The sequence below is a fragment of the Pan troglodytes genome, chromosome X (genome assembly GCF_028858775.2).
Source record: "Pan troglodytes isolate AG18354 chromosome X, NHGRI_mPanTro3-v2.0_pri, whole genome shotgun sequence".
In the NCBI taxonomy this organism is placed as follows: Eukaryota; Metazoa; Chordata; class Mammalia; order Primates; family Hominidae; genus Pan; species Pan troglodytes.
Genome location: NC_072421.2, coordinates 121903218 through 121925641, shown reverse-complemented (window position 1 = coordinate 121925641; position 22424 = coordinate 121903218). Strand labels below are relative to the sequence as shown.

The following is a 22424-nucleotide window of genomic DNA, read 5'->3' as shown; positions in this document are numbered from 1 at the left end:
ATCTCTTCATGACTCATTTGCTTCATTTGTTTAATAAAGATGGCATTGTCTCAGTTATATCACCTTGCTATTCTGAGGATAAACTAGTGTAATAAAAATGTTTAGACTCTTAAAAAGTTGAGACCACTATACAAATGAAAGATCATGATATTATTAAATATTTGTACTTTAGAGAAAGGAAAACTAGGTAAAACCCACATTTACTGGTTTAGCTGAGGAAAAAATTACTTCCCCGTAAGTGGTTGGTTTTCAGATTAAAAGCATGTGCTATTTGAGACTCAAAGGGACTAAGAACAGACTGTCTTTGGGATAGATGAGCAAAATTAAATCTGGCAATGGAGAGTTCTCAGGACATTGGTCTGCTAGATACATTGCTTTTTAAAAAGCTAAGACTTTCTCAATAACCCATAGTGAAGTTTTCTTCTAATCGAAATTGGAAAAAAAAAAAAAAAAGAGCCTTCTCCCCAAAACATGTAGTGGATATCTCAGATGGCAAACGGTCCTCTTAATGTCAACAGATACAATTATTGCTGGGATGTGGAAATCCCTCCATACTACACGCAGTGCTATTAAACTGTTCATCCAGGCCCAAATGGTTCTCTTAACCTTTGCCTTTCCTTAGGCCAGAGGAGTCAGGAGTGAGCAATTTGGTCAATATGACTTTTGATCAATATTTCCAATGTTTTCTTCGACAATTAGTTTTATAGATATTTTGCTAATTTGTATCTTTCGGTCAAAGCAAATCTAATGTTTATTCCAGGTATCAAATTTGATGTTCTGAATCATTGTTGTACTTATAGACTTAGTGTACTTTGACAGTGTGACAGTGGGAATTAACAGAAGAAAGGGCATCTAGGCACAGTAGGATTGGAAAGTCCTGAAACAGATCCTGAAAGCATTGACAGGCATAACTCTCAGATTTCCAGCCAAATTTTGTGTGGCTATCATTATTTGCAGTTCTTGTTTCTTATAATACAATAGATTCTGAACAGCAGGATTGAGGATTTCACAAAATTGGTGTAACTGAGATAATTAGATCTTACTGTTCATCTGCAGTGGTACTGACTCAAGAATTACAATCTTTTGAATAATAGGCTTCATATTTTTCAGAGAGGGAATACAGAGAATGTTGGTTCACTGATTGTTTCCTTTAAAATGATTCTTGATGCACAGAGCTTTATGTCTGTGGTATGTTCATGTAAATGCTTATGATGCCAATTGTTAAAATCAAGTCTTTCTCCCACAGGTGATGGTGGCTATGCCAAAGATGCAAAGATGAAAGCCCCTTCCTCCTTAGCAGTGTCGCCTGATGGTACCCTCTATGTGGCAGACCTCGGAAATGTTCGAATTCGTACCATCAGCAGGAACCAAGCCCACCTGAATGACATGAACATTTATGAGATTGCTTCACCCGCTGATCAGGAACTGTACCAGTTCACTGTAAATGGAACCCACCTACACACCCTGAACTTGATAACAAGGGACTATGTTTATAACTTCACCTACAATTCTGAAGGTGACTTGGGCGCAATTACCAGCAGCAATGGCAATTCAGTGCACATTCGCCGTGATGCAGGCGGAATGCCGCTATGGCTTGTGGTGCCTGGCGGACAAGTATACTGGCTGACTATAAGCAGCAATGGAGTCCTGAAAAGAGTGTCAGCCCAAGGCTATAATCTGGCCTTAATGACCTATCCAGGAAACACAGGGCTTCTGGCTACCAAAAGTAACGAAAATGGATGGACAACCGTTTATGAGTAAGTTTCTAATTCTTGACATGGGCTTTGTTAGGTTTTTATTTGAAATTGTATTATACTGGGAAAATGCCTTAGTAATTGCTGAGTGTTGCATGCTGTTTTCTCCTAACAACCACCATTTTAAGAAATGAAAAGTCAAGGAGAAAATTTTACCTAATTCCTACAGTTCAGACCCATTTTTCCAGAGCAGTTTGCAGAGCACAATAATAAAAACTTAGACTGCATCAAGGAAGACTCAAGTGTGGCACTGCAGGAGACAGGAATGAGGTAGAAGTACAAGTACTCAAGAAATTTACAACATCCCTGGGAAGATAAGGTACAATTTCATTTAAATAACAAAACTGTAGTTCTAAAGCAGCAAAGAAGCAGTGTGACTTAACAACTATTTATTGAGCCCTGTGGGGTTTAATGAATGAATAAATGAATGTATGCCCAGCCCAGCCCAACTCAGTATAAGTTGCTGTGGGAGGTAAGAGAGAAGTTCAGATATAAGAAGTGGACCCTGGAAAGCAGGGGAATAATTATGTGGGGCAAATGCTGAATAGGAGAGGCTCCATTCCATTGGCTGCTTCTGTAAAAGGAAGAGCCAAATGCTCTGTACGGGATTGGGCTTCCTCAGGGTCCCTGCACAAGTTGAATAATCCAGCACATTTTGGCATTTATAGACTGGAACTGTGATAACTTTGTTTAATGGGGAACTAACACAAAATGTATCTGACAGCAAGCTACTAGGAGGTGCCGTAACACGGAAATAGAGACCATTGTCCTTGCCTTTTAAGGCACGGATAACCTTGTTTGCAAGTAAGCCCATCTAGAAAGCTGGTCTTTTGGCACTCGGGAAGCATTTTCCCCACAAAAGGAATTGCTGAGTTTTTTACCAGTATACTGAGTGAGCTAATCCATGGAATCTGAATTCAGAGTCTGGAATGGCATCAAAGTTGAAGAATGTGAGAAGTGGAGATGTTAAAGTATAAGGGGTTCCAAGTGTGACTATTTTGGGAGGATATAGAGAATATGTCCAGTCCCATGAAAGCCTCTTGAAGAAAGGGACAAAACAATTGGCCTTCAAGTTTTGGATCATTTTCCAAAGAAATGCCATCTGTACAAAAGAGCCAGACAGCTATTTTGGTTTCACTTAGAAAAATGTATTCAGTTGTTTCTGTTGCAAGTCTTCCTCTGTTTTTTGAAAGTAATTCTCTTCCATCTTAATAAGAGTAATAAAAGCTATGGTTAGCTAAAGATTTACTAAGTGCCAGGTACTGGGCTAGGTAATTTACATATGTGACTTTATTTGATCCCCATAATAACATGGGATAGGTGCCCCTAAGTATGCCCACTTTATGGATGAGAAAACTGAAAGACAAAATAGTTAACTTGTCCTGATTCACATAAATACCCAGGATTCAACCAGCAAGAGCCTGTGTTTTTAAATATACTACCCTTAGAAAAGATAAAATTTCTAATGAGAAATTTTAATGTCTTTTTTAAAAACTCAAGCCAGATCACACTGCAGCTGAAATTAGGCAAACAACTATTTTGAAAGCTAATGGTGGAATTCAGTCCCCCAGCAAGAAATGGCTGAAGTATTAACTAGTTTTCAAAAGAACCAGTTCAACCATCCATGTATTTATTCAACAAATACATGAGCACCTACTACATACCATACAATGTTCTAGGTGCTGGGGATATAGCTATGAATAAAACAGATAAAAATCCCTACTTTTATGGAACTTATACTGTACTGGAGGAAGATGAGGAAGATGTATACAATTTCAAATGGTGATAAGTTCTATGGAGAAAAATCTAGTAAAGTAAGGGAGATCAAGTGGGTGGAGCAGAAGAGGTTTTTATTTCAGATTGGGTGGACAGGAAAGGCCTCACCAAGAAAGAAGGTGACTTTTGCATAAAGATCTGTAGGAGATGAGAGTAAGCCATATGAATATCTGGGGGGTGGGGGGTGGTATGAGGGGTATTCCAGGCAAAGGGAAGAGCAAGTATAAATGCCCTGCAGCAGGAGCAAGCCTGACACATTCAAGGAAGAGTAAGGCAGCCATTGTGATGGAAGTGGAATGAGTAAGGTTAATGAGGACATGAAATCAATTAAGTAACCAGAACTACTTCATGTAGGGCCTTGTAGGCCACTGTAAAGACTTTGAATTTTACTCTAAGAAGTGGAGCCACTGGAGAGTTTTGAGTAAAGAAGTGATATAAGCCAACTTTCATTTTTTAAAAAATCACTCTGTATTAAAAATGGACTGTGTAGTGGAAACAGGGGAACCTAACTGGGAAGCAGGAGGAACTATTGCAATAATGCAGGCAAAAGATGATGACTTGGACCAGGGAGTTGGGCCAGTAAGAGGTGCTAAAATTCTGAATACATTTTGACAGTAGAGCTATCAGGACTTATAGAGAGATTGAGTATTGAGTGTGGGAGAAAGAGGGGTCAGAGATACCTCCAAAGGTTTTGGCCTGAGCAACTGGTTTTCATTTACCAAGAGGGGAAGACTATACAAGGAACATATTATACTGGAAGGTTGTGAGGTGGGAGATTGGGAATTCAGTTTTGGATATGATCAATTTAGTTAGGCATCTAAGTGAAAATATCAGGTAGACAATTGGATATATGAGTCTAGAATTGAGGGGAGAGGGTGGAGAGTGAAATTTGAGATGTACTAGTGTTTAGATTGTATTTAAAACCATGAGATGGGATGAGATCTCTCCATGAAAGTGAGTATAGACAATGAAGAAAAGAGATCTGAAGACTGACCATGAAGCACTCCATGTTTAGAATTGAAGATATGGGCCAGGCACAGTGGCTCACACCAGTAATCCCTGCACTTTGGGAGGCCAAGGCGGGTGGATCACCTGAGGTCAGGAGTTCAAGACTAACCTGGCCAACATGATGAAACCCCGTCTCTACTAAAAATACAAACAATTAGCTGGGTGTGGTGGCGGGTACCTGTAATCCGAGCTACTTGGGAGGCCTGAGGCAGGAGAATCACTTGAACCCGGGAGGTGGAGGTTGCAGTGAGCTGAGATGGCGCCACTGCACTCCAGCCTGGGCAACAAGAGCGAAACTCTGTTTCAAAAAAAAAAGAAAGAGAAGAAAAGAATTGAGGATATGAAGAGGAACCAGCAAAAGACACTGAGAAGGAAAGGCCAGTGAAGTGGAAAGAAAACTAGAAGAGTGGAATGTCCTGGAAGCCAACTGTGTTAATCTGTTTGTGCTGCTATAACAAAATACCTTTTACTGGGTAATTAATCAAGAACAAATTTATTTTTCACAGTTCTGGAGGTTGGGAAGTTCAAGGTCAAGATGCCAGCAGAGTCAGTGTCTGGTGAGGGCTACTCTCTGCTTCCAAAATGGCACTGCCTGCTGAGTCCTTATATGACAGAAGGGGGACAGTGAAAAGGGACCTAGCTGGCTCTCTCCAGCTCTTTTGTAAGATTGCTAATTGCATTCATGAAGGCAGAGACAACATGACCTAATCACCTCCTAAAGGCCTCACCTGTTAGTACTATCACATTGGCAGTTCAGTCTCAATATTTGAATTTGGGGGGACAAATTCAGACCATAGCACCAAATAAAACAGGTGATTCCAGGAGGAAAGAGTGAGCCGCTGTGCCAAATACTCCTGATAAGTAAGATGAGGACTTAGAATTGACCATTTGATTTAGCACTGTGAAGAGCAGGCGCTGTGACACATGAGAGACCAAAGCCTGAGTAGAATATTCTCTTAAGAGAGAATGGATACACAAATTTTCATAGCAACATTATTTATAATAGCTGAGAAATATAAACAACTCAAATGCCTATCAAGTGGTGAGAAGACAAACAAAATGTGATATATCCATGTCATGAAATAGTGTTCAGCCATAAAAAGAAATGAAGTTCTGATACATACTACAATGTGGATGAACCTCAAAAACATTATGCTCAGTGAAAGAATCCAGAAACAAAGGACCCTTCTGATTCCATTTATATGAGATGTCTAGAAGAGGCAAATCCACAAAGACAGAAAATAGATTTGTAGTTGCCAAGAGCTGGGGAGAAGAATGAATGGGGAGTGACGGTTAATTCATATGGGGTTTATCTTGGGGGTGATAGAAATGTTCTAGAAGTGGTGGTGATGGTTGCACAACATTGCAAATGTACTGTAAGTCACTGGGTTGTACAATTTAGAATGGTGATTTTTATGGTGTGAGAATTATATCTCAATAATAATAATATAGAATGACTAGGAGGAGAGAGACTGAGACAGTGAGTAAAGAACTCTTTTGAGGAGTTTTGCTGTAAAGAGGAGCAGAGAAATTAGAGCTGGAGGAGAAACAGAGTAAACAGAAGAGTTTTTTAAGTGAGAGAAATAACAGCATATTTGTATACTGATAAAAATGATCTAATATAGAGGGGAAAATTGATGATGCTGAAGAGAGAAGATAATTTTGTCGTCATATCAATTTGTGTGCCTGTTTTCCACTGGCATCACATTGATGCAGGCACTGTGTGGTAGGCAAGATTCTCACAGTGAATGGGGTCCAGGCCTGTTACCAGGATTTGGCCAACAGTGAGTGAAAAGGTATCAACTAACATCATTGGTGAGTAACCAATCTCGAGCCACTAAGCTATGAGAAATACAGACATCCACATGGGGGTAGTCATGAAATTTTATGGCCACAAAGAGACATTAGATGTCATTTTACAAATGAAGAAACCGAAACCCAGAATAGGGAAGTAACATGCCCATTCACATGCTAGTTGGCTTATCCAGAGTCAGGATAACAGAAAACAGAGGATCATGTGGGCTTACGAGAGTGACCATACAAAATCTAGAGGGCTAGAAAGTTTCCCCTCAAGTAGCAGTAAAAGAGGAATAGGTAGCACCAGGAGATGAAAAGGGAGGCTGAATAACCATTTGTTCTTTCTCCCACCTTCTTAACTCCAGCCAGAATTATACTGAAACCCTCTTGGCCAAATAGCATCTGTTGAAAGGAGAAGGTACCTCTTCTCCTGAAGCAGTCTATTCTGGTGCTGAACAGCAGTCTTTAACAAAACACAGCTCCTGTCCCTTCTTGCCTGTAAACAGAAATGAGCAACTTTCCAACCTTCATAATGTGACTAATTCCTCCTACAGTCTTTATACAATATCTGATTTTTTCACTTTTGTCCTCTAGTCCTTTGGCTACTTCTGAGCACTCCTTCAAGTTTTCTCTTGTTCTTCTGAAGTTGGAGAACACAGCATTTGACCTACTCTTCTAGTCAGGGTCAGAGCAGTGCTAAGGTCGGTAGAAGGCTGCTATACCACTGATACCAGGCCCTCCTAAAAGAACTCGAGTAATTCCCCGAGGTAAAAGGGAGGCTTCTTTATGTGGACAAGGGGACAAATTGTTTGCACAGGTGGAAGGTATAAATTCTGCTCTGAGAGGAGCATGAGAGAAACAGAAACAGAAGTGAAATTTGGCAGGATGGAAGACTGTAGTGTAAAGGTAGCCCAGTCACTAATCCATTCAACTTTCTATTATCTGCAGCTATCAGGAGGAAAAATGACATAGATGACCCTGAACAGTGGATAATCCAAATGGGATTTTGAAATGCATCTTGTGTAGTGGTAGTGCCTGGGCTTTTATTATGTAGTGTGATGTTGTTTACATAGTTCACTAATTTTCATAATTCCATTTGACTTGGACCAGGATCAAAATTGCACACCCCAAGTGTTAGTATTTGATGCACCACTGCCCATGAGTGTCCCAAGTGTCAGGGGGGAAAGCTGACCACAGAGAAACAGCTAACAAGGAAGTGATTGTCAAGGCACGAATACTGGCCTGAGGCGGCACAGGTGGGCTCCTAATTGTAATAACCCTGCAGCAGCTGAGATCTGAGGAGGGGCCTAGCAACTCGCACAGCAGACAAGCCTTTCTCCACAAGGCTGCAAAAGTAGCCAGGATGCCCTTGCTTGTTTCCCTGGCAAAGGCTTCTGCTCTACTAAACTGAAAAGGTCCCAGACTAAGGCCAAAGCATCAGTCGTGTCACTGCTGCTGGTCCATTCTGAGTTGACAGTTCCTCAGGCCCCTTGCCCTTTGTGGGAAGCCCTCCCACTTGAAGGAGACTCTCCGTTTACATGATCTCTTGATCCTTCGTCTTCTGCATTCTCTGTTTTCAGACTTTATTAACACATCCTCTCCTCCCATCAAGAAAACAAAAAACAAACAAACAAACAAAAACACCACCCACTGACAGGTTGGAGAAGCCTTCATAATATCTCTGGGTATCTTCTAGACTGTTTTACAAATGCCCAGTTTTATCATGGATGGCTAATGACAGATTCCCCCTTCTCCCTTATAAGATCAGAAGGGGTAGGGGGCAAGATAAACAAGCCATGTCTCTGGGTGAGATATTTGCCTGGGGATAGGATGTGATTCCCATGCAGAAATGCGTATGTAATAATCAGTCATTCCAAACACATGTGACGTTTCCAATGCCTTCTAGAATCCCAGAGTAGAAAAGGAACGAAGGCATTGTATGGTTCATCCCCATGCCTCCAGGCAGGTGAATGATTTCAATTAAACAAGAACATAGAAATGTTGACTGTTCCTTCAGATCTTTAGAAATAGAGAGTTGACACCCTTGCTCAGTCACCTCTCCTTGTGCTTTATGCCCTTGATAAGGATCAAGAGTGAGTAAAACAGAATTATCGTCGGTATTTCTGGGAAGAACTGAAATAAAGACAGAGTGAACAGAAGTAACAGAAGCTGGTAGGGAAGTTTCGCTGAACTCCATAGCACATCTGTGTAACCTGAGTGTGCCCTCTCAGAAGCACTATCGATGGTTCTGTCTGTTCTATAACCATATTGGCTCTCATATCCACCCCCATCCTTTTTTTCACTGGCAGCATCCTATTTATACTCATTCAACAAATACATGGAGTGAGATCTACTCTGTTCCAGACACGGAGAATATAAAAATGAATGAGACACTGTGTCCTCCCTCTAAAGATGTGAGAGTTGTACAGTCTATTGGGGAAGACAAATCCGAATGATAGGCAATCACAATATATTTAACGAAGGCAACAGACCACCATCTTCTCTTATATGAGCTGGGTCTGCAGCCTCCTAACAGTTCTCCCTGCTCCTTGCCTCCCCTTCCAAGACTCATTGCCACCAAAACACTGTTTGGATCATCCTTTTATCCCCTTGAAAAACTGTCTATGCTTCTTTATTGTATAAGCCTTATCTCTCACTACCCTCCTAGAGGAACCCTGTGCTCCAGCAATGCTGGTCCCCCAGTAGACATCCCATCAGTCAGCGTGCCTTTCTTCATACCTCCATTTGGAATGCCTTCCTCCCCTTCCCAATCTCTACCTACCTTCTAGGATTCAAACACCACCTGCTTCTGCTCTTCCTCCTCCTATTCTGCTCAGCCCAGCTGGAAATGACCTTTGCCTCTTCTGAGATTCTAGTTTCTTCTTTACAGAAATTCATGGCAATATTCTGGCATTAGAGTTATTTGTGTGCATATCTTATCTGCCCCACTAGACTGTGAATTTCATTCAGCACTGTATCCCTGGTCCCTAGCACAAGACTCTGATATTTATTGAATGAAGAACAAATGAAGATAGAAGGACATTATGGACTTGGAACTGAATCATAGGAAGCCAAAGGAATTTATTAGTGAGGAAAGGAGAATCCCATATTTCCTAAAGAATTCTTATTAGGTTGGTCAGCTTTCTGACATGAAAGTGTAAAGAGGGTCTGACTCTTTCATATTTCCTTTAAAAGAGTAAGTAATGAATTTCTCTTCTATTATCTGCAATTTTTTTTAAGAGCAAAGGTGTGGGAGCCTCTAGTTTTATCTTGAACAGTTTAACTCTGGCTTAAATTGTCCTCAGAGGAAAGGGCAAGCTATCCCTTATGAGAAAATTCCAGGCCAAATATATTTTTAATCATGTGTAAATATCATCTCTCCAACTAAACTATATGCTTCTCAAGGACAAGAATGGATTCTGAATTTTCTTTACAAATGTTTCCTTTGCTCTACTGGGGTGCACATGCGTGCACATGCACACACACACTCACTCAAGTGCACATGCACACAGCCTATGACAGTGCTGAGGAAAAGGGTGAGTGTACCCAATACTTAACTGTCTGGTACCCTCTGAGACCATCACAGTGGAACTCTGTAAAATCAGGACAGCAAGGGACAATTTGATATCAAATCTCCTCTTACCAAATCCACTTCTGATGGCTATGAAGGCAACTGTCATTTCCTGATGGCACAATTCAACAGCTATAATTTGCAGCCTGGTTAGGTGAGTGCTGTGCCCTGCATGCAAAGAGGGTGGGTTTGCTCCCATGCTGTGGCCTGAGGGGATTAGTTGGAGCATATCGGCTTGTATCTCTGCACCAAAGGATGGAGGCACCAAAGGGAAACACACAGCAGAAGAGATTTTGATTAAACTTGTTTCTTCGACACTCAGTCTGGAAAGATGCATTCCCCTGTGATGACAGAAAAAACTCAAGTAAGCTATAAGAAATCAAAGTCTCCCTCTATTTCTTATCCACTTTGAGCAATCTTTCCAAAGTTGTAGGAATTACCCGCTGATGTGTACATCTGCCTATTGTTCTTCCTTTGGAAATGACCCAACAGAAGAGAGGTGGGGTCTGTATGTTTTGATCCAGGGCCATATTGAGCATCAGAGACACCACCCCGCAGATACCATTAAATGTGATTGCTTTAACTGTGAACTAGCAGAATTGGGGTATGTGAGTGTGTTGGAGTTGGGGTGCTTTGTTTATCATGGAGTTACAGTCAAATGTACACTTTCATTGGCCTCTCTGGCCACAGAAAGGAAATGAGGCAATATAACTTTCCAGCTACCCAACAACTGGACAGACCCATGGGAAATATCTTATTCCCAACACCATTGCCTCCTTCACCAGAAAACACACACACACGTGCACACGCACACACACACACACACATACACACACACAAACACACACATATACACCAAGCAGTCTCCCAGCTAAATCTATCTGGGTAATTACAGTCTTATCTAGGAATCTTTAGCTTGCCTCTCTGAATATACTACTGTCAATATGGGGAGGAGAGATGGGTACAAAATATGTAGGAATATGCCTGTGCTCTTGGAAATAAGCTTTAAAATGTTTATCAGACAAAGACCACCAATAACTTAGCTGAAAAGGTGTTTGGGTGGGTGGACTAGGAAACCAGATTTAGCCACAGGTCACTGCAAAGGTTCACTGGGAATTCTGACCCTTGTACCCCTATGCATGGACGGCCCAATTGGTATCTGATCTTGTCATCTTGCTCTGATGAGTGGATATAACCACTGCTCATATCTTTATATGAGATCTTCCCTTAAAACAAGGGGCTGTGTGACTGAAGGAAACTGCCCCCAAGCTGGAAAGTCCATGTGGAACCTGCATCCACAGCATCTAAGATCAGCTTTCCTGGAGGAGTGATAGAGTGAGCTTGTCAAGGGTTGAGGAATCCCTTTAGAAATCAGGAAAGGCCAGTGATGATGAACATTTTTTCATGTGTCTTTTGGCTGCATAAATGTCTTCTTTGGAGAAGTTTCTGTTCATATCCTTTGCCCACTTGTTGACGGGGTTGTTTGTTTTTTTCTTGTAAATTTGTTGGGGTTCATTGTAGATTCTGGATATTAGCCCTTTGTCAGATGAGTAGATTGCAAAAATTTTCTCCCATTCTGTAGGTTGCCTGTTCACTCTGATGGTAGTTTCTTTTGCTGTGCAGAAGCTCTTGAGTTTAATTAGATCCCATTTGTCAATTTTGGCTTTCGTTGCCATTGCTTTTGGTGTTTTAGACATGAAGTCCTTGCCCATGCCTATGTCCTGAATGGTAATGCCCAGGTTTTCTTCTAGGGTTTTTTATGGTTTTAGGTCTAACATGTAAGTCTTTAATCCATCTTGAATTAATTTTTGCATAAGGTGTAAGGAAGGGATCCAGTTTCAGCTTTCTACATATGGCTGGCCAGTTTTCCCATCACCATTTATTAAATAGGGAATCCTTTCCCATTTCTTGTTTTTGTCAGGTTTGTCAAAGATCAGATAGTTGTAGATATGCAGCATTATTTCTGAGGGCTCTGTTCTGTTCCATTGGTCAATATCTCTGTTTTGGTACCAGTACCATGCTGTTTTGGTTTCTGTAGCCTTGTAGTATAGTTTGAAGTCAGGTAGCATGATGCCTCCAGCTTTCTTCTTTTGGCTTAGGATTGACTTGGCAATGTGGGCTCTTTTTTGGTTCCATATGAACTTTAAAGTAGTTTTTTCCAATTCTGTGAAGAAAGTCATTGGTAGCTTGATGGGGATGGCATTGAATCTATAAATTACCTTGGGCAGTATGGCCATTTTCACGATATTGATTCTTCCTACCCATGAGCGTGGAATGTTCTTCCATTTGTTTGTATCCTCTTTTATTTCACTGAGCAGTGGTTTGTAGTTCTCCTTGAAGAGGTCCTTCACATCCCTTGTAAGTTGGATTCCTAGGTATTTTATTGTTTGAAGCAATTGTGAATGGGAGTTCACTCATGATTTGGATCTCTGTCTGTTATTGGTATATAAGAATGCTTGTGATTTTTGCACATTGATTTTGTATCCTGAGACTGCTGAAGTTGCTTATGAGCTTAAGGAGATTTTGGGCTGAGACGATGGGGTTTTCTAGATATACAATCATCCGCGAACAGAGAGAATTTGACTTCCTCTTTTTCTAATTGAATACCCTTTATTTCCTTCTCCTGCCTGATTCCCCTGGCCAGAACTTCCAACACTATGTTGAATAGGAGTGGTGAGAGAGGGCATCCCTGTCTTGTGCCAGTTTTCAAAGGGAATGCTTCCAGTTTTTGCCCATTCAGTATGATACTGGCTGTGGGTTTGTCATAGATAGTTCTTATTATTTTGAGATACGTCCCATCAATACCTAATTTATTGAGAGTTTTTAGCATGAAGGGTTGTTGAATTTGGAGAAATAGGAACACTTTTACACTGGTGGTGGGACTGTGAACTAGTTCAACCATTGTGGAAGTCAGTGTGGCAATTCCTCAGGGATCTAGAACTAGAAATATCATTTGACCCAGCCATCCCATTACTGGGTATATACCCAAAGGACTATAAATCATGCTGCTATAAAGACACATGCACACGTATGTTTATTGTGGCACTATTCACAATAGCAAAGACTTGGAACCAACCCAAATGTCCAACAATGGTAGACTGGATTAAGAAAATATGGCACATATACACCATGGAATACTATGCAGCCATAAAAAACGATGAGTTCATGTCCTTTGTAGAGACATGGATGAAGCTGTAAACCACCATTCTCAGCAAACTATCACAAGGACAAAAAACCAAACACCGCATGTTCTCACTCATAGGTGGGAATTGAACAACGAGAACACATGGACACAGGAAGGGGAACATCACACTCTGGGGACTGTTGTGGAGTGGGGGGAGGGGGGAGGGATAGCATTAGGAGATATACCTAATGTTAAATGACGAGTTAACGGGTGCAGCACACCAACATGGCACATGTATACATATGTAACAAACCTGCATGTTGTGCACATGTACCTTAAATTTAAAGTATAATAATAATAAAAAAAAGTTTTACTATTGTAAAAAAAAAAAAAAGAAAGAAAGAAAGAAAGAAATCAGGAAAGGGAAACCAATGAGGCAAAGTTGCTGGTGCCTCATGTGGAACAGAGAGGAGGTGCCCGCATAATCCAGGTTGTTGGGGCCACAGTTCCCCTGATAAGAAAGGCATGCAGCAGCTTCCTTCGGTCTACTGCCTGCAAACTCCCGCCTCCTCTACCTTGGGAGAATAATGGCTGGACAGTGGGCCGGGCGTGGTGGCTCATGCCTGTAATACCAGCACTTTGGGAGGCTGAGGCAGGGGGATCACATGAGGCCAGGAGTTGGATACCAGTCTGGCCAACATGGCGAAAACACATCTCTACTAAAAATACAAAAATTAGCCAGATGTAGTGGTACTCATTTGTAATCCCAGCTACTCAGGGAGGCTAGGGCATGAGAATTGCTTGAACCCGGGAGGTGGAGGTTGCAGTGAGCCGAGATCACACCACTGCACTCCAGCCTGGGTGACAGAGCAAGACTGTCTCAAAAAAATTAATTAATTTTTTTTTAAAAAGGCTGGATATTGTTGTTTTCCTCCCCTGGAAGGAAGACCAAACAGACAAGGTTGGGGCTAAAGTGGGTATTCGAGCCTTCCTATGCTCCGTTCTTCTGCTTCTTGTAGCTATAGAGCCCCACAGCAGGCAGAACATGGGCAGTCTTTGCAGAGGGAAGGATTTTGCCATTAACCCCAGGAAGAAACAGCACTCTTCAGTCTTTCTTTGATAACGCGTCCTTAGCTGCATAGTAGCACTGTGCCAACCATTTCGACTGAAATCCATTTAAACAAAGGAGACACCCAATTTAACATCTAAGGCTAGGCATATATGTGATGTCAATAACCTATTTGATTCATTCTATTCACATATGTGACTGTTTTAACTGATAGTATATATGTGTGTGTGCACACACACACATGTATATGCAGAACTGAACTTTAGGTGGCATTATGTATAGGCTCAAGTTCAAGTCTGTCCTATAAAGTACAGTCCAACTGCTTTTCCCAAGCCTTCCAAAGGCTGGTATAGTTATTAAAATTTGAGCAACTACCCAGGCTGAGTTTTTTAGAATATAATGGATTGATACTGAATTACTATGCCACTTTGTGTAATCGTTGGGGGAGGGAGTAGTACAGCCAGTCTGTACCATTGTGTCCAGGCTGAATCCTGCTCATTTTGGGTAAAAAGAATATAATTGTTTAACATTTTAAAAGACAAATAAAAGTGCTTAAATATTTTGTAATTTGCAACTTGAAAAGAAAACAGTAATGGGTTTCCAAGTACATGTCTTTACTTTTAATGAAGTGTTTATTTTTCATGGTTCTATTGGCAATAAAAGAACAGCTCCACATCAAAAGCCTTCAGGGAAGCAGTTTTCATTTGGAGGACAGTGAGATTGCCAATAATTCTGATTTTTTTTTTTTTTGGAAAAAGTAAACTCCCTAGACTATATTTCTAGATATAGGTTATAGCCTATTATCCCAGGTAATTATTTTTTGTCTCTTACTCATATAGACAAATTACAAAACCTTATGTACTATACCCTAAAAAGATTTTTAAAATTTAAGTGACATCAAGATCAGAGGGCTCCAGAATGTTTTAATGAACATGTTTCCATTATCCTCTGTGCCTGTTCATTTTGTTGGAAGAATGATTCATTCATTTCAAATTTGGCAACTTAAACAGCAGCAAATTATAATTTTCCCATCATAACCCAAAGTCAGTATATTGGCTTCTCAGCCTTCGAGGGCCCTTTTGTACCTTCTTTTGCTTTGACAACAGCACCCTCTGCTGGGTTTTGTAATCCATCACATCTAATGGGATCGACCCAAATTGCAAACGGAGGCCTCCCTGCAACGTTGCACACAGCAGGACATGATTCATAAATCAGTGTTCCACCCTGATGATTCATTACCAGATATATTTTTTCTGTAAAACAGCACAGCTCAAGGAAGTTATCAAGAATTCAGAAGTTGCAAAAAATACCTTCGTTTGATTAATCATCTCTCTGACCTTTTTCTTCTTCTTGAACAAGGTTAATAATACTTGTTATCACTCAAAGTTAAACTATTCGCTGCCAAGTGATTTTTATTTTGCAAAGTCCTGTTATCACTGCCGAGACGCTTCAAAGCTGGGATTGGTTACATTCCTCAGGTATGACCCCGAGGGACACCTGACCAATGCAACGTTTCCCACTGGAGAGGTCAGCAGCTTCCACAGTGACCTGGAGAAGCTGACAAAAGTGGAGCTAGATACTTCCAACCGTGAAAATGTCCTCATGTCAACCAACTTGACGGCAACTAGTACCATATATATTTTAAAACAAGGTAAGATTGTTTCCAACGATATCTGACTGTAACAGCCCCTATCTCAACATCCACCTTGAAACCTGCGTACACCATTCATAAACAGAATTCACCTCTAGCTGAGAAGATGTACTCTTCCTGTTTTCCAGCTATGGAAGTTGAAACACAGACAAAATTCACACCTTTTACAAGTTCTCATATCAACTTTGGGCCCATCTCTGTGGGAGTCATGAGGTTCAATCCCTGCCAAGTCTGCTCTGCTATCAACTTATTTCCCAATACCCAGCTGTTTGCAAAGGTCTTTCAGGGTCCGGCTAGGTTATATTAAATAAATGGAGCCTGGGCTCCAGCTGAGCTTAGCATCCTAGATCAATGCCAACAAGGGTGAAGAAAAAGGAAAATCTTAGGATACAGACCAAGCAAGAATATAAGTGAAATGAGAGAATTAAAAACTCATTATATTTGAAGACAGAAAAGTAAGGAAGAACAGAAGAAGAAAGGAAGGAAGGGAGATAGGATTTGGAATGTCTTAGAAGCTAGAGGACAAGTGCACAAAGAGAAATTGCTTTCTCTCTGCCCTGTCATTAAGACCTCGTTCTGTTGTTAGGTGGTGACACCAGACACTCTAAGAGTACACTAACTTTTGTTAGTGGTATTTTGTGGAGTACGGCAACTGTGATGGTGGGCCCAGGTGGTAAGGTGCTAAGTTGAACTTCATACTCTTCTCATTCTAGCTCCCAGCGTATCAAACTGAGGAGGCTGATCCAACAAGTCAGTGAGGGAGGGAATTCTTTAAAAATGAAAAAAGAAAAAAACAGAAACAGCCTGCAGTGTTAGACAAGAGTCTTTTATCCAAGAAACAGATACTCCAGCTGTGAAAATAACAAGACCCAAATGGATAGGGAACACGTTTGCCTGTCAGAGCGGTAGTCTAGCCCAGAAGGCGGATAGGACCACAGCACCCCATCTGCTTATCCCCCAAACGTGCCTCCTAAAACTAAACCTGTCTCTTTTCTGCTTTCTGCTCTTCCCTTCCTTCCCCCTCTTCCTCCTTTGCTCTTCTGTCTACAGAAAATACTCAAAGTACCTATCGGGTGAATCCAGATGGTTCCCTGCGTGTCACTTTTGCCAGCGGGATGGAGATCGGCCTCAGCTCAGAGCCCCACATCCTGGCAGGGGCAGTCAACCCTACCCTGGGCAAATGCAACATCTCATTGCCCGGAGAGCACAATGCAAACCTCATCGAGTGGCGGCAGAGGAAGGAGCAAAACAAAGGCAATGTTTCGGCTTTTGAAAGGAGGCTGAGGGTAAGGCTTGACTTTACACAAGATATAGAACTTTTATAGGTGTTTTGTTTGTTTGTTTGTTTGTTTAACTGCAGAGCCTCCCTAAACTGAAGTCCCATTTCTCCAAAGCTTTTCTAAGTGACTGACTGGCTTATATGATATACTAATTCAAAAGAGGATGCTAATGGCCGATAATGGTTCAGTATCCTTAAATGAGCATTCTAATAGGAGCTTTCTTTGTCATTAGCCAGCTAAAGTGCTCTAATAGTAGCAATTTCACCAAGAAAGTCTGGCTGGAGAAATGTGTTTAGCCAAAGGAGGCCCTCCAGCACCCCTCCCAGCATGCCCTGGAGATGTCTATCAGGTTCACTGAGTTGACCGAGGTCCCTGCTTTCCAGGTAGCTCTTTGGAAAGACCTCGCAGGTACACACAAAAGGATGTGAGACAAAAGGCAACATTTGGGCAAAGACAAGTTAAGAGGAAAAATCAGTGAATTATAGCATTGCCATGAATGCATATCCAGGGCCAGAGGGATAAAGGACTGGTACTGAGATTGGGCTGAGGTACTCAGAGCTGCCTGGAGGAAGTTATAGATTAGGGAGTTTTAAAGTCCTTACCAAGCACAGTTCACCAGAGTTAACCAGGAGACCTCGGTCAGCTTTTCTGCAGCACACAAAGCCTACAATCGCCATAGCACTCTGTCTACCTGTCTCCTCTTGAACGTTAACCAGTGTTAGGATGATGTGGCCAGCTTTCTACATGTAGTAACATTCAATATCAGCCCTAGAGCAACTGCCAGCCTGCGGGAAATAATCACTCGCTATTGAGGCCAGATCTGCTTTGAGCACCTGTGTCACGCCTGATATACCGGGAAGGTTTATGTTATATATAAAGTTTCGGTGCCACAAAAGGAATAGCACTCGAATATAAAATTTTCGTTTTATTATCAGCAAGGCAAGTTACTTCTATAGAAGGGTGCGCCCTTACAGATGGAGCAATGGTGAGTGCACACTTGGACAAGGCAGGGGAAGGGGTTCTTATCCCTGACGCACGTGTTGCTGTGTCGTTCCCCTATTGGCTAGGGTTAGACCGCACAGACTAAACTAATTCCGATTGGCTAATTTAAAGAGAATGACGGGGTGAGTGTTTTGGCGGGAGTCAGGGCAGAGCAGGTAGCAGGTAATCTGAATGAGTTAGGGTAGAGCAGGTGATCCAAATGATTTAGGGTGGAGCAGGTAATCGGAATGAGTCAGGGTGGAGTAGGTAATTGAAAAAGGTTGCTTTACGAGGAAGTTAAGTTTAAAAGTAGAAGGCAAAGAATTGAACATACTGACATATTAATTATTTGAAAAGAAATGTAGAACTCATATCAAAAATTTGGTAACCTTAAGGTTGTGGAAGTGCAACCCCCAAACAACCACCCAATTCCAGAGAGAGGCAGTCAAACCAGTCATATGGCTTGATATGAACAAAATAATCTACAGCAGTGCTCACTTTTCTTTTTTTTCTTTTTTTTTTTTTTTGAGACAAGAGTCTTGCTCTGTCGCCCAGGCTGGAGTGCAGTGGCGCGATCTCGGCTCACTGCAAGCTCTGCCTCCCGGGTTCACGCCATTCTCCTGCCTCAGCCTCCCAAGTAGCTGGGACTACAGGTGCCCGCCACCACACCCGGCTACTTTTTTGTATTTTTAGTAGAGACGGGATTTCACCGTGTTCGCCAGGATGGTCTTGATCTCCTGACCTCGTGATCCGCCCACCTCGGCCTCCCAAAGTGCTGGGATTACAGGCGTGAGCCACCGCGCCCGGCCAGTGCTCACTTTTCAATCAGTTCTATTGGTGACACACAGCCACAGACTTTAGTGGGTGGGTTTTTTGTTGTTGTTTGGTTTTGTTTGGGTTTTTTTTTTTAAAGCTACTGAAATTTGTATGTGCACAAGTCAATTTTTATGTTTCGATTCTATTGACAAGTTTCTGACAGAATATTTACCAGATATGCCACTGAATGGAGAAGTGAAACCAATCCAAATATCAAACCAATGTGTGGGTAGCAGTAAAGATTTCTATCGGAATTCTTTGAGAAATAGGACCTCCTGGGTAGAACCCTGGATGGGGAAGTTAGAGAACCTGGCCTTGATACCCTATTTTACAAATGCTTTAAGAAATGCCTTGATTTTTTTTTCACCTGTAAAATAAAAGTGTACTACTAGAGAAAGTAAGAATTATCTACATATGGCTTATCGACCTCATGGACTCATCACAGAAAAATTGTATTGAAGACATGATTTCTTAGTACCTCTCCCAGCATATAGCCTCAAAAAACCTTTCTGAACCAAATCATATACTATGTGACTTTGGGATTTTTCATTCTTTAGGATAACTCATCCTATATTATGTGACCTTGGAAGTTTCCATTTTCTAGAACAACCCATCCTGTTTTCTGTCCTCCATATGCACAGATAAGGGAGAGAAACTATAAACTGTAATTTACACCCCGTATCCCAAATTGTTCTTAATGCTGAGAAGCTAATTGTCATAAAACATTTGGGAGCTCATTAGTGTTAAGAAGTAAAGTGTTTAGTTAGTACTAATTATAATGTGACCCATTTCCGATCCTGTGGCAGAGTTGAGCAGATTTGCGGACTGGACTATAAGGGCAACAAATTCAAGGCCTTCTTCTCTATATCACTTCTAGGCTACTCCCTGAGGTCCTGTGACTGAAAAATGAGGCCCCTTATTGGCCAGGTGGTGTTACCATGGCATGCCCCAGAAGTCTAATAACAATAACAATCATTTACATATGTTTAGTGCCTCAGAGTGAACAAAATGGTTTCATAGCCAGGATTTTATTTGATCACCACAGCTGTCAGTTGTTACTTTCAATTTACAGATAAGGAGACCAAGGCCCAGATAGGTTAAGTGATTTGCCCAAAGTCAACCAGCTATTAAGGATCAGAGCCAGAGCTAAAATGCAGGTCCTCACCTAGCATGGCACTCTTTCTACTGCATCACACTGTGCTGCCTTGTTCCTTAAAATAATTAATCTATAAATCATTGCCCCACTCAGTGGAGCTACCTTGGCAGGGCCTGACTCCTCATTTCAATGCTGACAAAAAGAGACAAATAATCGACTCTAATGTACTGGCAAGTGTGGGAGGCACAGGACAACTGGCTGGCTTCCAGGCAGGAAAAGCACGAAGCAGGCAAAAAGAGGAAGGAGGCTGCTTAACTGGTTAATTTTTACCTGATCTCCCTATTCCTAGTGATTTTTTTTATGCTGATGCCTCAATTTCCCCAGATTTGGCATTTCCAATTTAATAAAATGAGTATGCTCCCAAAAGGGACATGTGAATCCAATTTTGACAAAGCAAATTCTCTTCCCCCACTGACGTTATTGTTTCCGAGATGGCGTCCCTTCATTTCTGGTAGCTTTTCAAGGGACAAGCTGATGCCAATTTTCTCTCTTCCTGGACCAAAATATGCAATGACCTATTTGTAAGCATACAAAGAATAAGCTTCTCTGATGCTCTCAAGTTCCTCAATACCTTGGACTGAATCATTTATTTCTTCTAGTGAAGCTGTCATTTCAGACTGAGGGCAGGTGGAGCTATCAGAGCTGTTGAGACAGAATTTCCAAGTCATACAACATAGAAACCCCTTCTGTACTGTGGGAAATGGGGCTCCCTTTTGAAAACCCACACAAAAGTGTGGTTGTAATTTGCAAGTGTGCAGGCCATAAAGCACTAATTGTTCAAGGACAAAATGACAGGTTCATTTAAAGGCCCATTTGGTAAGATGATAGACGTCAAATGTTCCCAAAAGCTGCCGATCACACCTCCCCCAGACCTTTTAGCTGGAAAGAAAAAAAATCAGAAAAGGATAGACCTATCTTTGGAGAATAATCAGTGATTTTTTTTCATGCAACGTCAGGATCCTTTTTAAGGTGAGGGAGGCAAACTTTTGGGAAACATGATACCCTGCTCAGCCTGAGCAGGCAAGGGATTTGTTACCTCTGAGCCATCCTTCACCAGCTCCATTAAGTGAAATAGGTCACATTAACATCCTGAAATTTCATTTATTTAAAAAATCCATTTCCCTCCAACCTGAGTTGTGTTTGACTCATCTTCCTTCCTTGCAAGGCACTTTTGCATCTAGTCCATGTATCTGCTTATCTGCTGCATCAATCTGTCCCCATAAATACATTTCCCTGGACAATAGAGAAATTAGAGTGCAGATAACAATAGAGGCAATTGTAAAAGAATTGGGCATTCACCAAAAGCATACTGGTTTAGGAACTACATCCAGTTTGTACCTTGCTATGTCCATGGATAACAATGCTGTCATATGAGATTTATCCCAGCTTTGGATCCCAGAGCTGTTTATAAGATTTTGTAGACTGAGTTGTAAGGTTATAGCAAAATCCCTGAACTGCAGCCTCCTTTATTAAAAGAAAAACAATGGAGGGGGCTTAGCACTTTATGACCAAAATTATAAAATCAGGTAGGATTATTATGTGTTTACAAATGAAATGAAGCAAGGACTTATCTAAAACTCTCCCAATTTACTTTTTTCCTCTACTCAAACATAACTGAGAATAGGGTAGGTTGGTTTTTAAATGAAACATATGAGTGTTCAGATGTGAGCTGAGAAGGAGAAACAAGCTCGGTTGAACACAGGGTCTCAGGCTGACAAATGATGGGGAATTGGTGGGGGCAGCCAAGAGGGCTCTGGCCTCTCCCTCTATTCTGAGAAATTGCCTTGGTCCTCAGCTACAGGGTGCTCAGAGTTGGATTTTCATTCACTTGACACTATTTTAACTTCCTTCTCCTCAGGTTTGGTGGAAGCATTTATTTTGTGAAAATTTAGATAAGGAGCCTGACTGGAGATATATTAATCAGATTAATCTATTTAAAAATATATCTGCAGTTTTCGGTCAAGTAACAGTGCTTTTCCCCCTAAGGAGCCCCCTGGAGACAGGAGATTTCCTATATCAAGGCTACTGGGCAGTATTGATTTTTGGGGTCCAGGAATTCTTGGGGCTTCCAAATCATAGAACCTGCTATATTTGGTTGTGTTTTTTGTTTGTTTGTTTTTTGTCTCCCAGACTGGAATGCAGTGGCACGATCTTGGCTCACTGCAGCCTCTAACTCCCGGGCTCAAGCGAATCTCCCACCTCAGTCTCCTGAGTAGCTGGGACTACAGGCGCATGCCACCATGCTCGGCTAATTTTTGTTTTTGTTTCTTTGTAAAGACAGGGTCTTGCCATGTTGCCCAGGCTGGTCTTGAATTCCTGGACTCAAGCCATCTGCCCACCTCAGCCTCCTAAAGTGCTGGGACTTCAGGCACGAGTCACCGTGCCTGGCCTATTTTTGTTAATCTTGGATCAACCTCACTAAGATAACTAGAAAGAAAGAA

General features: G+C 41.5%; 1 protein-coding gene across 8 annotated transcripts in view; it reads left to right on the top strand.

Annotated features, from left to right (window-relative positions):
* Nucleotides 1–22424, top strand: part of TENM1 (teneurin transmembrane protein 1) — an 824537-nt gene that overhangs the window by 778348 nt on the left and 23765 nt on the right. For all 8 annotated transcript variants that reach the window (XM_016942761.3, XM_016942759.3, XM_063804361.1 and 5 more), the window contains 3 exons: nt 1247–1757; nt 15578–15750; nt 16801–17036. In XM_016942761.3, the coding sequence (XP_016798250.1) occupies nt 1247–1757; nt 15578–15750; nt 16801–17036 (920 nt within the window). The remainder of the gene's footprint in view (nt 1–1246; nt 1758–15577; nt 15751–16800; nt 17037–22424) is intronic.